Source organism: Barbus barbus (genome assembly GCF_936440315.1).
Source record: "Barbus barbus genome assembly, chromosome: 21".
Classification (NCBI taxonomy): Eukaryota; Metazoa; Chordata; class Actinopteri; order Cypriniformes; family Cyprinidae; genus Barbus; species Barbus barbus.
This window is the reverse complement of record NC_136749.1, coordinates 15641366-15658986: the sequence shown is the minus strand read 5'-3', so window position 1 is coordinate 15658986 and position 17621 is coordinate 15641366. Positions and strand designations below refer to the sequence as shown.

The window sequence follows — 17621 nt, the reverse complement described above, 5'->3', positions numbered from 1 at the left end:
TTTTTGTTTTGCATTTCTTCATGTAAAATGCTGTGCTACATTTATGTATGTGTGTTCCCATCATCCTCAGGAGGTTGCAGGTGCAAGAAAGCAAATTGCTTTCAAGTCTCCACAAGGTATTGGTGTTGATGCAGGCACAACAATGACAGATCGTTTAACCATGGAAGACGATCTGTCCATCACCATCTCCAGAGTCATGGTGGAAGATGAGAGAATCTACATCTGCCAAGTGACTGCAGGAGCTGTAGGGTTCTCTGAAGATAAGACCCAGGTCAAGGTTTTCTGTAAGTCTGACTGAAAATGAATACATATTATATTTCTTCCCTCCTTATCAGCTTCGAATGTTTCATCCGAGCATTTTGGTCCACTGCGATTTCCATGAACTAAATCGGCTACTTTTACCCCTATTCATTAGTCCTGGGTGTTGTTTATGACTTTGCCCTGGGTTAATTATGGCTGTACAGATTGCATTTGACACTATTGATTAATAGAGTGATTGCACTTGTCATGTTTGATGGATGTCATTTTAAGGGTTATGAGAGCCAAAGAGCTCCATGTGCATTAAGCATTAAACTAATGGCCACTGATCTGAGAGCAGAGCTCCCTGTCCATACCTCGCCGATTCCAGATCAGATGCAAAGCATTGGGAGTCTGATCTTACACTGAGAAAACATTTACATTAGGAACTTTTAATCAGTGATGGGGTGAGGTGTGTCTTCTGAAGAGGCTGCATGCTTGTGTATTGCTGAACTAGATATTCTAAACGTGTTCCTTGTGTGTTCCAAATAATATATAAATATTTTAAAAAGACATTAATACTTTTATTCAGCAAGCATGCATTAAATTGATAAAAAGTGACAAAGGCATTTAAAATATTACAAACAATTTGTTCTATTTCAAATCATTGCTGTTTATTTGAGCGTTCTATTTTATTTCTGTAAACAAAGAATCATATTATCAAGGTTTCCACAAAATTATTAAGCAGCACGACTGTTTTCAACACTGATAGTAATGAGAAATGATTCTTGAGCACCACATCACCGTATTAGAATGATTTCTTGCCATCAAAGAAAAAAAATTATTTTGAATCATAGAAAACGGTTATTTTAAAATGTAATAATATTTCATAATATGAATATTATATCACATTTTTTCTGTATTTTTGATCAAATAAATGCAGCCTTGTTGTGTGTGTGTGTGTGTGTTTGCATCAATTATTGAAAATCACATTTTCAGAACTAAAATGTCATTTATTTCATAGAATGAACCTTGGGTTTACTATAAAATGTGGTGTAACACTATGCATATTATATATTATAGACCTTAGGGTACATGGTGTATTTATATCATGATTTATAGAATATTTAATTTATCACAGTTTATAGATTTTTTTAAATTTACTTTGCATGTCTCTAACTGGCCTGCATTATATTGTATTGAACTTTGAGCCTCCTGCTCAGCAATTCATTATTTCTTTAGAGACCCTCCCCCAGCTGTGTGTGATGGGGTCACTGATGGGGACACTTTATGAAAAACTAGACAACTGTTTGTGTGTAGGAGGGCATAGGCTGCGTGGGATAGTGTGTGTGTGTGTGTGTGTGTGTGTGTGTGTGTGTGTGTGTGTGCAGACCAGAGAAAACAGCAAAACGGACTCTTTGTTCATTCTCCACCCCAGACTGCATGGAGCAAGAGGGGCAGTAATGGCTCTAATAATTGTGAATGAGAGCAGGGGGACTGGAAAACAATGTGACCTGCTTCATAGCTAATGGCTGCACCAGAGAGACATGTCCTTATGTAGAGAGAGAAAGAGACATCAATCTCCATGCAAACTCACACATGTTCTCTGCTGCTTTTAAAGTGTCTTTCAAACACATTTTGAAAAAGATTAAGACATGAGAGAAATGCTTTGGTTCAGAAAGATAATGCGTCAAGAAGAGAGACTGAGAAACTAAACATTCTTGGAAGAATGGCATGACTGCTGATGTTATTAAAAAGGATTCAGTTTATTTTTGTACCAGATGACAGCTGGGAGCAGTGATATGGTGACCTTGCGTGTGAATTGGTGGGTGGGGGAGAGCTTGCAGCTCGATTTGAAAAGGGAATTAGAAGTGTCATAGTGTTGATTCATGGCTTTTTTATATATTTAACTACTTTTTCATGTTTCCGTTTGGAAAATGTGGGCGCAAATTCCCTAAATAAGTTTTTGTTACTAGATGCAATCTGGTTTTAGCTGGAGAAAACATTTAAATTGAGTGAATGTCATTCTTTTCAGCACAAACACACCTTTGCATGCAAATTAGGCTCATTATGTTGTGCCTTATTCTCAAAATTCAGCACAATTTGCCTGGCACATTTAATTTACGCTGTTACCGCCCACAGGCAGCAGGTGGTAAACTGCATTTTATTTAAAAGAACATTCTGTGCACATCTCTATTGATCGTGGCAGCAGTTATACATAAAATAATGATTCCGTGATGAAGAGGAGCATTATAGCAAGGCATCCTGGGTATACATTCAGTGTAGTGTTGTCAGAGCCATTGGCTGTCATGATTCTTTCAGTGACTTTCCCCCTCAATGTGTTTGTATTCATATGGCCAATTGTTTAGGAAACCATATCTCTGACTTGATTTAAGTTAACTAACTTAAATTAACTTCTTTTCCTTTCACAGTTGCTCCAGAGAAGCCAACAATCACAGGAAATAATCAGGCTATTACCGTCAGTCGCGAAACTGGCACCTCCTCTGAGGTGAGTCTTGCATATGATCATAGCTGTATGTGATAGCTGTAAGCCTTTAAATGTAAATTCATTTTGTGCAAGGTTACAATGACTTGAAGTTTGTCAGAAATCTTGTAACAATATCCAGAGTGTGGTGTTTTTTTTTAGGTGGGCAAGTGCATCAGTAGAAATGCTTACCCTCAGCCTCGTATTATCTGGTTTAAAGATGCCACCCCTCTGCCTGAAGTAAAGGACCAAAAGGAAAGTAAGTGCAGGATCAAAAAAGTCCTCAGAATTTTAAATTACTTTAAAATATCTTTTCTGGCCATTGAAGTCTGGGAAGACCAAAAATTTGTGATTTTGTGTAAATATATCAGGGTATCTGCAGGATTTTTAAGTTCAAATTTAAGACTTTTTAAGACAGGCACAAATAAAATTAATACCATATGAGCAGGGTAGGGCAATGGTAGATAAACTGTAAAATTACTGTAAAAAGCATGATTTACAGTTAAGATACAGGTTTTCACAAAAATAAAAAAGTTTTATAAAATTAACTTAATAATTTAGTCTTTTAAACATTTTTAAGAAAATGGTCAAAAGTATCAATTATTATATTAATTTAAATATTTAATGTGAATCAATTATTATGCTAATTAAATAACATAAAAACATTTAACTGTCTTAATTGTTTACATTTTTTATAATGCATTATCTTCTTGTTGATCCACCAGACTTCAGTTGTTGTTTGTTTGTGGGTCTTTCTGTCTTCAGCAAGTGAAATGCATGCTCAGTCGGGTATCCTGAAATCAGGAGATTGACTTAACCATTGCAGAATAATCCTCTTTTTTGCTTTAACTGTATGTTTTGGGCCATTGTCCATTTGTACTATAAAGCGCTGTCCAATCAACTTTGCTCCATTTGACTGAATCTCTGGGCAGAGAGTATACACTTCAGAATTCATTCGGCTGCTTCTGTCTTCTGTCTCGTCATCGTTAAACACCAGTAACCCAGTGCCACTGGAAGCCATGCATGCTCATACCGTCACACTGCTCCACCATGCTTCACAGATGATGTTGTGTGCTTTGGATCATGAGCTGTTCCAAGCCTTCTCCATACTTTTTTCTTCTTGTTATTCTGGTACAGGATGATCTCAATTTCAGCCGTTCAAAGAATGCTATTCCAGAAGTGGTCTGTTTTTTTAGATGTTTTTTTGGCAAAGTCTAATCTGTATTTGTTTGCACCTTGTGGTCAACCCTCTGTATTTGCTCTCGCGATGTGTTCTCTTGATTGTAGACTTTGACAGTGACACACCTTCATCCTGGAGAGTGTTCTTCACTTGGCTGGATGTTGTGAAAGGGTTTTTTTTTACTCTGGAGAGGGTTCTCCTATCATCCACCATTGTTGTCCTCCGTGCAGGTCCAGGCCTTTTTATGTTGCTGAACCAGTGCATTCTTTTTTTTCTCAGAATGTACCAAACTGTTGATTTGGTCACTCCAAATGTTCCTGCTATCTCTCTGATGGATTTGTTTTGTTTTTGAAGCCTAACAATTGTCTGTTTCACTTGCTTAGAGAGCTCCTTTGACTGCATGATGTGGGTTCACAGCAACAGCTTCCAAATGCCACACTTATAATCAACTCCAGACCTTTTACCTGCTTAATTGATGTAGAAATAACGAAGGAATAGCCCACATGGGTCCATGAAATGGCTTACTTATGGTCCTTTGAAAAAGGAGGGAGGTACATATATACATACAGCCATCGGGACAAGACCATGGGAACCAGATGAGTCCTCTGCACAATGTCTTTATGCAGGCTAGAATTAAACTGCTGGTTTCGTCTGGCCAGAGGATAACGGAACACTATTTCGACACACTATTTCCGTTTACAATCTGCATTGTAAAAAGTGCTATATAAATAATGGTGGCTTGACTTGACTTTACAAATTAAAGCGCTGTAATTGTTTTGTAATTGTGATGAAAATAGCCAAATTAAAGCTCAGAGTGTGCACTTTAAGCCCATGTTCATTATATAACTGTAACTTCAATATGTTTTGGTCAGCAGCTAAAATAATAAAAATTGTGCCTGTGTCCTAATATACACGGACTGTGTGTGTGTGTATATATATATATATATATATATATATATATATATATATATATATATATATATATATATATATATATATATAAGAATTTTTGAGCAAAGGTGCATTTAATTTATCAAAATATTTACATGTGTAAATAGTTACAGATATTTACAGATAACCAAAACACTGTTATTTTAAACTTTCTATTAAGGCATTACAGATTCCACAAAAATATTAAGCAGTTGTTTTCCAAATTGATAATAATAAGCAATGTTTCCTAAGCACAAAATCAGCATATTATAACTATTTCGGAAAGATCATGTGACACTTACGAATGGAGTAATTTACCTTTGCAATCACAGGAAAAAATTATATTTTAAAATATATTAAAATAGAAAACATTTATTTAAAATTCTAGTATTATTTCACAATATTACTTTGTTTGTTTATATATTCTAAAATATATTTAATACTTTTTAATACAATACCCAAAAATCCTCCAAAATACTGAAATGTATTCAGTACCTTTCAGAATATATACATATATATGCATTTTTTTAAATTAGCATAGTAGCATTTCACTACTCTTCACAGACCTTTAGACACCTTACAGTGAAGTTAATTATGTTCCTCTATCTTTCTCAGAAACATATATGATACCTAGTGTGGTGAAGGAAGCCTCAGGCCTGTACACCATGACCAGCATACTGTTCATGCAGCCGGTTAAAGCCGATGCTAAATCAGTCTTCCACTGCACGGTGGAGTACAGCATGCCAAATAACCAGATCAAACAGGAGAGCTCCGATAAGTTCAACCTCTCGCTGCTCTGTGAGTCTGACGTGCACACACTCACAATGTGTCAACTGTATGCTCATTTACCTCAAACTCCTCATCCTGTTTTCTCCTCCAATCAGATTCAACAGAAACTGTGTTCTTCAAACTGAAGAATCAGGGGCCAGTCAAAGAGGGGGATGATGTGCTGATGGAGTGTGAGACTGATGGAAACCCTCAGCCCGAGTTTGAATTTTATAAAGAGGTGAGAGTCCATTCATGCCAAATCACAACCAAATGATCTAGCTGACAATATTATTCTCACTCGTGTATTTACATGCTCACTCATAAGGACAGAGAACTGGAGGGATTGAAAGGAATGCTAGAAGTGAAGAATGTCTCTCGAAAGGATGCTGGAGCCTATAAGTGTGTAGCTATGGATTTTGATGCTGAAGCTGATGTCGAACTTACCAAAACGCTAAGCTTAATTGTGCACTGTAAGTATCAGTCCCAGACACTATAATGAATACAGTAAACTGCACGAGTTGCTAAATGAAACACAGAACTGATCATTTGTTAACCTCTGCCCTCCTTCATTGCCAGTGCTAATTTAGACAAGCTTTACAGACCATCTCACTGGAATGAAAAAGAGACTTCAATGAATAACATGATCAAATACTGCGGCGAAGGCAAATATTTAAATTGGGCCAAATTCTAATGTATATAGTTTGTCAAGATTAATTTTGTCCCGTTTCATTTAATCTATTGTTAACAATGACACGTGCAAACAAAGAGCGTTCGGTTCACTGGCGTCCTGGTGCTAGTTCACAGGTTTTAAATTATATTTTATTTTGATATTTTTAGTTCTAATTTGAATTTTAGTTTTGTCATTTTATGTGCCTTATTATCCTGGGAACATTACATTTTAGATCAATTTAGAGCAACAGTTGCTAAGTTAGGATTGATCGGTAATGTTTTAGGGTGGGGCTTAGCAAAGGATCAGTTAAGTTCATGTTTAATTGATTTTTCCATCACTTCTGAGCTATATTCATTCTTTTGTCACTCTGTCAGATCTTGACCCTGTGGCAGTGACTCCAGAAGGCCCATTGCTTGCTGCTAAAGGAGATACTGTGGAGCTTCAGTGTAAGACCAAGTCCTCTGATGAATACACCCTGCAGTGGAAAAAGGCATGTATCGATTTCAACAAGCCTCCATCTCCATGCCAATTTTTCCTCACTTTTTGCTCAACTGTGATGTTTCTCTCTTTGATGCACCCCCCCCTGGATAATGTTCTTTTAGTTCTAATGGTGCTATGCTGTATCCATCTTTGGAGTTTGCAGTTGTTGTTGTTTTTTTGTCATTTTGGGATACTTCTCCAAAAACTGAATATTCTGCATCATTTTCTCACTCTATTATAAATCCAAACCCATAGGACTTTAATCAAGGGGAAGGTTAATTTTCCCCTTGGAGCACAATGGACAAAAATGGAGGTACAGGAACCTCTCAGATTTCACATGAAATATCTTAATTTGTGTTTCGAAGATGAACCGAAGCCTAATGGGTTTGGAATGACACAAATGTGAGTAAAACAGTGGTAATAGTGATCTCATTTGATCTCACTGCATGCCATAGGACTCAAAGGAGCTGTCGCAGACGGGTGTATTGACTTTCCAGTCAGTGACTCTGGCTGACGCTGGTGTGTATTTATGTGTCGGAGCTGTACCTTCAGTGCCAGGTCTTCGAAAACAAGCCAATGTCACCCTTACCGTCACAGGTACTAAGTGCATACATAGACACACACAGTTTATAGTAGTTTATCAGTGCAAAGTGTCAATACAAGCTGTCATCAGTATCAAAGCAGCTTGCTTTCAAGAGATAGAACTAAACTATGGGCTGTCAACAAACTGCTGACGCTTGTTGTTATACCAGCTGCTTTCCGTAGTGTGGATATTATGTTTGAAACAGGTAGGAGTTCAATGCCATAAGAAAACAGTGAAGTGTGTTTGTTTTCTGCTCAGAGTGACCAGTCAAGCTCAACTGTTAGTAAAAACACAAAATCTGTGTATAACATGATGTGAAACAATATTATAAACTTTCAAAGACAAATCTCTTAGGTTGTTAAACGATGGTACATTACTGTTCAATAAGTCAGGTCATACTATAAGTCATCTATAATCGTGAGGTCTGTTACCATGAAAATGAGAACAGATGCTGCATTCACATTCTTCTTGGAAGTTTCTTCTTTCAAATTATAATTACAATATGATGTGCGCTCGTGTGATTTAGAGTAATTTTTTTCAGTTTCATATTCATCTTTCATATTCAGGAAGCTTTTTAGTGCTAATGCACCGTAATGAAGAGTAAAGAATGCACATTAGGTGTATAATTGATGCTGATCTGCGTGTTTTATCATTCTCTTGCTGCCATAGAGGATGATGGGAAATGTTAGTCTGCTCATAAACCAGCTAAATGGGTTGGGTTGTCTGGCAGTAAACAAAATGCTTACAAACTAAATGGCACTATCAATATTCACATTTACAGGTTATTATGATCCATAACAGTTTGCTTCCACCATACAAATTTAATTATACACCCCAACTCAGGGTGGAGACAAAATAACAAATAAGGTCCCAGACTTGAATTAAGCTACTCATGTATGTTCAACTTGTAAATATATACATTATGATAAGAATTCTTAAATATGTAAATAGTAGCTTAGCTAGCTAATATGGGATGCTGTAGCATTAAAGCACGAGAGAGATTTTTTATAATAAGAAACTACTTCAGAAGGACACAAAAAATGTTGTTTTTCCAATTATCATTCAAATTAAATGTTACATTTGGTTCAAGGCAACTTCCTGAAATGCCAAAAGGAGGAATATTTCCAAGGCCACTAACAATATTGAACTAATTCCTATAATAAAACATAAGCTGTTAAACATTTTGTTGTCCTGCAGTATGAGAGACAAACTGTAACACCAGGGAAGGTCCCATGTATCTTATCTTTGCCATCGGAAAAAAACTTTCATTCTATGGTTGGTTTCCTGGTTTTGTTCTATATGCCTTCATGCCATTTATAGTATTCATGGGTGTAGTTCACACCTTTTCCTGGTTTCCAAGAAAGGATGGCGAGGCATTCATACCATGGTCCATAAATTCTTCCCTGGTTCTGAGCACATGGAATATAATGTCATATGTATGTGATGCTTTACTGAATTCTCAGAAAAGGCAGATGTCAAACTTGTTAAGATCTGGTGGTAGGCTTAATTTAGAATCCACATCATCAGCTGACAAAGGAATTAACAACTCAAAGACAGGTTAAAAGCAAATGAACTCAAATATTGGCCACTGATAATATACATGTTTTTGTTTTGAAGGTGCACCTGAGATTGCTGCTCCACAGAATGGTTTTGTTAAGGAAGGAGGGATGGTCACTCTCAACTGCTCTGCTCTTGGTCATCCTGCTCCACAGTTCACCTGGACACCTTCTGGCAAAGAGGTGCGTGAACATGCTTCAGATAGATTAGGTTTGAACTTAAATCAGAAAACTGTATTCGTCGTATTTTTCATCTGTGTGTTTGTCTGTGTGTAGTCAGTGACAGTAGTGGGGAATACGGTTATCAGCACAGTTACTCTTGAGGCCTCGGCTGCGGTTCTGGAGGATGGTGTGATTTGTGAAGCATACAACAGGCATGGAAGAGACAGCAAGAACTTCAAGGTGTCCATTAAATCAGGTTAGTGCATGCTACTCTTACAGACTGAGGCTATGCTGGGACTGGAATACTACACTCTAAAAATGACTGAGTTAAAAATAACCCCACTTGCAACCCAGTGCTGGGTAAATATCAGACAGAAAACATGGGGTTAACTTGCAGTTTTGTCTTGTTTGGTACATATAAACCAGCAGCAACATAAAAAAGCACCGCAGCAAAGATGCTGTACAGCCTACTGCTTTGTTTTTTTGTTTTTTTCAGAAATCGGTATGCACAATGCATTGACATTTCAGACAGTGCTTTTGTACATTGTCACATGACCTCATTATGTTGCATGGTTTATTCAGCCAGTAGCAACCAGATATCTCAGTTATATAGGAATGCAGTTATTCTGATATTTTTATCCCATTTTGTATAAAAATGTCTGAATTTTGGCAATCCGGTTAAATAGTAAATTGAGAAGATTTAAAAAATCATGGATATTGCTTCTAGTTCATTTAATACACTGAAAACTGAAGGTTAAGTGCACAGTGGATTGTGGGATACCATATATTATGCAGTGTGCTATGGCTGTATGCTGCACATTTTAGAAAATATAATTGGTCATCCTTATTGGATTTTATTGTTTTTCATGGGGGGTGGAATTATGGGCTAAGGGTTGTAACATCAAAATCTAGAAAAATTATGCTCATGAATATGATTTGATGTGCTCATTCAAATCTCTAGTTTTGTTACCTAATTGATATTCATGAGCCCTGTTTATAAAATGGTTACTTGTGCTTGAGTTTTATAGCCTTGTAGACACTTCTGTTAATGTTTTTTGTTTTTGAAAGACATGTCTATGTTCACCAAGGCTGCGTGTTTGATCAAAAATACAGTATAAACAGTAAAATTGTAAAATATTATTTCAATTTAAAATAAGTTAATTCTATTTTAATGTACATTAAAATGTAATTTATGCCTGTGATGGTAAAGCTGAATTTTCAGCAGCCATTTCTCCAGTCTTTAGTGTTGAAAATGGTTGGGAAAATGTTTAAGATTTTTGAGGAGATTTTTTAAATAAATAGTTAAAAAGAACAGCATTTATTTGAAAAATAAATCTTCTGCAGTCAAGTTAATGCTCATCGCTGAATAAAAGTATAAATTTCTTTTAAAAAAATCTAACTGACCCTAAACTTTTGAACACAGTGTATTTACTCAGATTTACTAAACATATCTCCACAGACTCTGATTTACATTCAAAATGTTACCCATTCTCTGAATCTTGTTCTTTTATTTCTTCTGTACAGATCCAGACAAATCATCAAATCCCAATGCTGCTAACCGAGGTAGACACTTGTCCCAGCTCTCTCTGCTCCTCCTCTCCCTCTCAGGACTCTTTCTTGTACATACTCCATGATCTAGCTTTCCAGGCCTTTACACTGTATATTATGTACTGTTACCAAACACTGTGTATATTGTATATTGTATTACGTATGTGATCTTTGTATGATGTCCGTCCTTCATTTTGTTGATGCTGCACCTTTAACTTTTCCCTCATTTGGGACAATAAAGGATTCTGTTCTATTTTACTTTCCTCTCTTTCCTTCCTCTCTGTGTCTGGGTGTTTGTCTCTTAATACCACCGTCCTTTCCTCCTTGAGTGTGCTGTCAAGTGTTTAGCTTGTGTGGTCACTTCAGTGTTTGTATGTGTTTGTCTTCATCTTGGTGATGGGCCTCGTTGTGTGTGTGTGTATGTGGGTTAATGGTAGAGTGTATATTTCCTGTGTGCTGTTCAATCGGACTCAACTTTCTCTTTCCCATAATGCTGCTCAAAGGAAACCCTGTGTTTACAGGTCTGTATAACCCCTGCTGCCTTTCTGTCTTTGCGTGAGAATAAAATAGTGTGTATGTATGCAATTGTCTGTATGCATGTTTGTATATCATTTCTCAGACTGTGACCTTATTTATCACTGTTTACTTGGGTCTCGTTTTAATGTTGACAAAAGAACAATTGCTTATTGTTCTGGTTTACTTCCTCCCCACCCTCCTCAGCACGCCCGTTCCCCCTCTGTGTTCCCCTTTCTCTTCCTCTCCCACCCAAACTCATCACTTCTTCACACTCCCCATTAACCTCTCACCAACTATCTTCTCGTTTGATCTTCTCAGCGGAGAAACAGCAGGGAGGTTCGAGTGCGGTCGTCATCGCCGTGGTGGTGTGCGTTCTGCTGCTTCTCATCCTGGTGGCTCTGCTCTTCTTCCTTAGTAAGAAGGGCAAGCTGAGCTGTGGGAAAAAGGACAAGAAGGATGTGTGAGTAGCAGGAACCATGATAACAAACATTTGCAAGTCATGTGTTCACATTTCCATTTATTCATTTCATAAATTTTGTCACTTTCTCCATGCAGGGCATCTGGGGAAGTGAATGGTGGTATTGTGGTGGAGATGAAGTCCAGTGAGAAAGGCAACGAAGAGGCTGGTCTGCTTAACAAACCACATACAGAACAGGTGAGGGGTCAAAGGCAAATTGTAGCAAGGTGGTTCTCAGCTGTACATACCAAAATTGTTTATTGTACAACAAAAATGTAAAACAAAAAACAGGTGAAATAATGTTCTATCATCATTCAGCATAACAGATACATGTATGTAAATATATACTTGTTCTGACCTGTACTCATTAAAATAAATAAAAGAATAAGTGATCATACTAAATTTGATTGTATTTTAAATAATAGAAATTTCTCTAAATGATAGAAGACTTCCTTTGCTGTAAACAAAACATGGTTCTTGCGAGACTAGCATATTCTCACCAGAGTTTTTGCCATGACTACGTCCTACATCATCTGCTGGAAAGCCACTCTCTCATGAATGCGTGTACAACAGTTAGCAGAAGCTAGAGATTACAGTTTATAAAGTTTTAAATATGGATATTTTCTCCGACAAAAGCATTGCTTCACTTCAGAAGGCCTTTATTAACCCCCCAGAAATGACTGGAACACTTTTTATGATGGATGGATGCACTTGTTTGGACTTCAATTCACTTGGCCTCCATTCACTGTTATTATAAAGAAAGAGCCAACACATTATTTACTATAACTCCGATTGTATTCGTCTGAATGAAGCAAGTAATATACACCTATGATGGCTTGACGGTGATTAAATCATAGGGTAATATTCATTTTTGGGTAAACTATGCTTTTAAGTAGACATAGTCTTTAATCTCCAAAATTGTATTACCTTACGCAGCTAAATGATGGCCAGTAAAAATAGTACTTGTTCATTAACAACCTTTCCCCTTTCACAGTGATTAAAAAAAGAAGAAAAGATACAAGTAAGAACAAGATCTCCAGAGACGTAGAGGATGGTGATGAATTAAGAGTGCTCTGATGGAGGAGGAGGAGAAGAGAGGAAATGGAGGAAAGAGAAGAGGAATTCATTTTAGCTGTACAGTTTTCTTTTTGAAAGATTTTGGGAGGGGCTATGATGTTGAGCTGAGGGAAGTGGGAGGGGCAATAAATGTAAATCTGGCATTATTTTGATAAGGGTACATACTGTGTCCTGATTGTGTAATCAAGTCAATCTTTGTAGTACAACTATGAAATAGAGCACAGCTTAATGCCGTGTTCTTCTACCCAAAACAAAGCAGAAAATTCACTGTGGACACTGGATGTTGCTCTTCATGCTGTGCTGCACCCTGGTTATGTCAATTAGTTCATGTTGTTGAAATAGCGCAGTACAGCCTATTTTGGCATTACAAACTGCACTTACTGTGTACATTTTTGATTGTGAACTGCACATGTGCCATTACCCTGATTAGTAAACCCTACAGACTATACGCTTTTGCCATGATCTGCATGGAGCATATGGATGTGCCATTATACACACTGTCAAGCTGTCCCTTTCAATGCCTTAGATATTTTAGACCATGACTACATGTCCCACACCTGTATGTTTTGAGCTATAACCAAAAGCCAGAGGTGACGGAAAAGAAATGGTGTGTGTGAGAATCCCATTCAAACCATATATCTGACTGCATGGACCCATTCAGCTCAAGTCTGGGATTTGTGGAAGAGTTACAGAACTAACTCAATCATCTCATTTCCTCTGTACTGCACTGAATTCCATTTAACAGCCCGCACATGTTCAAAGACTTTAACCTAACTCTGTAATTATTACACATGGGTTAGAGGACAGGTCCATCGTCTTTTAAAATTTTTGTATATAATCTCAACTCCACTATTCTTTTTGGATTATTAAAATGCTGAGCGTGATTGGAAATGATCTACTCGCTGAGCAGAAATCATAATGAACATATTGTCCCAATATACTATTCTGTTTGAAGTTTTCCCAACACTATTATCACTAAGTTTTTCATTATTTATATTTAAAGAAACATATCAAATTAAACGCTTTCAGCCTTTTCTTAAAGGTTAAAAGTTTTTGCTTTCTGTTTAGTTATGTGATTCACACAACAACAAATTCTATCATCATTTACTCATCCTCATTATCATTCCAAACCTAAATTACTTACTTTCTTCTATGGAACACAAATGAAGATATTTTGAACTGTTTTTGTACATAATGAAAGTCAATGGAGTCCAAAACCAAACTGGATCCCACTGATTTTCATTGTAAAATAAAAACACTGAGAATGACATACGGGTGAGTAAATGATGACATACTGGTAATTTTCCTTTTTGGGTGGACTATCACTTTAAATTCTGAGAGCAAGGAGATAAACAAGAAAACTTGGTAAAAGTTGAAGGGCAGGGCCACAATTTTTCCACTGTTGTCAAAGAGTGGTAACCTTTTTGTTATTTATCAATATTGTTATCCATTGCCGCTTTCACTTTGTTTTTTAAAACCAAACATATGAGTGAACATGGGGTGTAAAAATGATTTTTTAAGCTTGTATATGACAGGATTCTGTGTTTTGCATTTATATGTACTTTGTATCTTTCTCAGTAAAAGCACACTGTTGTTCAGGTGGCACAGCTGGAACGTTCTAGAATCACTATGTTGTTGGAAAACCCTGTCATTTTTCTCCCAGGCCCTACTGTTAAACAAAGCTGTGAGCCTTGTTATTTGCTTCAAATAACAGATTCACAATCTGCTGTTCTTTGAGTCAGGTCCTCTGCGTGTCAGAGCAACACCCAGGGACAGTTTTTCAAACATTTATGCAATTTCTGAATATGGTATACATACAGTATAAGTTGTGGCCTAATGGTTAGAGAGTTGGACTTGTAATCCAAAGGTTGCGGGTTCGAGTCTCAGGCCGGCAGGAATTGTAGGTGGAGGGAGTGAATGTCCAGCGCTCTCTCCACCCTTAATACCATGACTGAGGTGCCCTTGAGCAAGGCACCGAACCCCCAACTGCTCCCCGGGCGCTGCAGCATAAAATGGCTGCCCACTGCTCCGGGTGTGTGTTCACGGTGTGTGTGTTCACTGCTGTGTGTGTGCACGTTGGATGGGTTAAATGCAGAGCACGAATTCCGAGTATGGGTCACCATACTTGGATGAATGTCACTTCACTATACAGTGTTTCTCTGTACCAACAAAACAGTGATTCTAGAGTCAGAAGCTTTGGTACAATTGGATGAGGGTAAAGCGAGGACTGAGGAGAAATGAGACAGATGGAGGGTGGGAGAGGGCTTGGTTTGGATATAACATTATTATTTTTTTACCTACTGAGTCTTTGTGTGTAGTTGAGAGTATTTTAATGAATCAATATGTATTAACTGTCCAGTATACACATAAAACATGAGCTAAAATATCTCTGAACATCTCAAACACTGGAAAATGTATGATGGCCCGTTTACGAAGGCCTCTGTTTTAGACTCCTCATAGAATATTTTTTACTTTTATCTTGATGCTCTTTTTTTACATTTACTGATTTCATTTTTCAAACTGTAGTCATATGTTCTGTCAATGCAATGTGTGATTTATAGCTATGGTCAATATTTGCATACAAGATATTTGAATGCCCATTTTCTAGAATAATGTGTAACAAAAAAGTTTTCTTAAGAATACACGTCTTAACTACTGAATGATTTTGCTGGTTTTGCAAGAAAGAAAAGTGCTGTTTTGAATAAGATGTCATACTTTATGGATGTCAATTGTTTGTGCCCTCCAGGTATACTGTATATTTGTGGTACGCATTTGTGAACTTCGTAGCCTGTCTTCTTCTGATTGGAATTGTGTAGAGTTTATACTGCAAAACAACAGCAATTACAACAACAAATCCCAAACTGTCTCTTTTTTGTGTCTAAAATTACTGTAACCCTCAGGTAACTTTATAATTTAAATAGATAATCCATTGGAGTATATGTTAAACATGTTACTCAACTTCTTAACATTCATCTTGAGTTTCCCTTTGGGGTTTCAGTTTTTGTTCTCTACTTCTAATGCCAGTTCAGATTTAATAGGCATTAATCTGTTTGAACCGTCAGGTAAGTGACTATATCATGTATGATCTTGTTAATCATTAAGAAACCCCGTAAGGGATTTCTACATGTAAAGACAGTAGTCTATTTTCTTTGAGGACAGATACACGCTTCTGAATTGAATGACATTTAAGTACGATCATTACATTATGTAATCAGATAGGCGTGGGGTTTGGTTATTTTATATTTGTGAGAGTCGTATTTAGAGATATTCTGCTATAGGAACCAATTGCCTGATGATTGCTACACTGTAGTCGTCGAGCGTGGAACAACACGATGTGACACATAGGCCTACCTGGAATACAGTTTCTAACTCGTTTAATCTTGAAACCCAGATTAGTTTTTCTCCCAACTGTGGGTTTGTGAAAGTAAGTAGTTTTTGTTGTCTCTTTTGGAAGTCTCGAATATCAGCAAGGTCAACCACAAAGATAATATTACTCGTAAAAAAGAAAGACAAATAACAACAAAGGAACCTATCAAGGGTTTGGAGAGGGCCAAAAAATATATATACGTCATGATTTAGGTTTGGACTCTCCGCACGCAGTTTTTTTCATATAATAATTTAAGCGCAAACTCAATCGTTACATCTAAACATTCATTTTTTATTTTATTTTGTAACCAGTCATGTAAGAAGTGTTATGGGAAGTTTTAATTTAGTCTTTCTTGCATATGTTGTACTAATCTCATATAACATTTTTAATATGTGTTAATCATGAACTAATAACTAAACATATAATTATGATGTACATGTGCTGTGCATGTGTTATGGGGTGATGTGCACAGAGTAACATGATTGGCTAAGGTCTTATCTGTTTTCAACAATGTATCTTCTTGGATGGTATAAACAACAGGTGCTGGGAGAGTGGGGTATCACTCTGCTCACAGCTCGTTTTCCTCTGAATAGATTGATAATTTCTGCAGAAATTAAAAGCAAGACAAAGACAAACTTTTAGTCTTTTCGTTTTCATCACAATTTCATTAAATCAGATTTTCCACGACAGAAGCTCATAGCAACATTTTTAGTAATGACTGACTGTATGTTACTGAGCTGTCAGAATAGAAGTGGTCTCATGTCTGTATTTTTATCCCATTTTACACATATATGCAATATTCTATGCCATTTTGAAGTATATGTAATCACTAAAAACGCATGATGTACAGTATTGGATGAATTGTGAATGCTGGACACTTCCTACACATTCTCATGATTGTGTCTTAAAATGCAGGAAGCTGCCTACCTACACAGCATGTTTGGAAAGATGACACAGGCAATATGTCATCAAACCTTCACCCACGGCCTCGTTCATCCTTGCCCCGGCCTGCCAGGTGTCAGTCAAGGTGCTGAAATTCCTCCTGTGTTGAAATTTGCATGTAAGGCGATCATTTTAAAAAATACATACTAAGCCAGATACACCCTTAGGCTTGATTAACATTATTTGCTTGCACTGTCCATGTGAGTTTGAGGAATGAGACAACCATCTGCGGATCCCTCTTAAATCATTGATTCTGACAGTTCAATCACTAACAGGAGCTCATTCACCTGTCAGACCAGCAGCACAGGAACAAATGCATGTTAATGCAGTTTGATATTGAGATGACAATAAGGACGGAAAATTGAAAAAGAATTGAAATCATGATTGTTTCAGATAAGAAAAGACATTTTATAGGAAGAGAAAGGACGTGTTAATAGGCTGCAGATGGACAAGATCTGTAGATGGAGAAAATTAGGAAGGATGCTTGGAGAATGATGTGAATAATAAGACAGAGAAAGACGGGATGTAAGTGAGTCAGGTATCAGATGCTCTCAAGCACATTGCTAGGCATTTGTATTTAGTGAATGGAGACACTGATGTCTGGATCTATTCCATTGATTTAATGATGATTCTCCCATCCACTCCATACTCCTTGTTAGTATG

At 37.0% G+C, this 17621-nt stretch overlaps 1 protein-coding gene across 2 annotated transcripts in view; it reads left to right on the top strand.

The window, feature by feature from the left end:
• Nucleotides 1-15508, top strand: part of bcam (basal cell adhesion molecule (Lutheran blood group)) — a 53467-nt gene extending 37959 nt beyond the window's left edge. The window contains exons 3-17 of one of the 2 annotated variants that reach the window (XR_013785668.1): nt 71-284; nt 2670-2746; nt 2885-2981; nt 5448-5630; nt 5717-5838; nt 5926-6070; nt 6645-6760; nt 7206-7347; nt 8951-9072; nt 9166-9307; nt 10576-10614; nt 11434-11575; nt 11671-11770; nt 12567-15071; nt 15110-15508. Coding sequence is in view for 1 of the 2 variants with exons in the window: in XM_079444787.1 (XP_079300913.1) it covers nt 71-284; nt 2670-2746; nt 2885-2981; nt 5448-5630; nt 5717-5838; nt 5926-6070; nt 6645-6760; nt 7206-7347; nt 8951-9072; nt 9166-9307; nt 10576-10614; nt 11434-11575; nt 11671-11770; nt 12567-12569 (1644 nt within the window). In the remaining variant the exon portion in view is untranslated. Of the gene's footprint in view, nt 1-70; nt 285-2669; nt 2747-2884; nt 2982-5447; nt 5631-5716; nt 5839-5925; nt 6071-6644; nt 6761-7205; nt 7348-8950; nt 9073-9165; nt 9308-10575; nt 10615-11433; nt 11576-11670; nt 11771-12566 lie in introns of both variants that reach the window. The other variant, XM_079444787.1, reaches the window with a different exon arrangement.
• The last annotated feature ends 2113 nt before the right edge of the window (nt 15509-17621 follow it).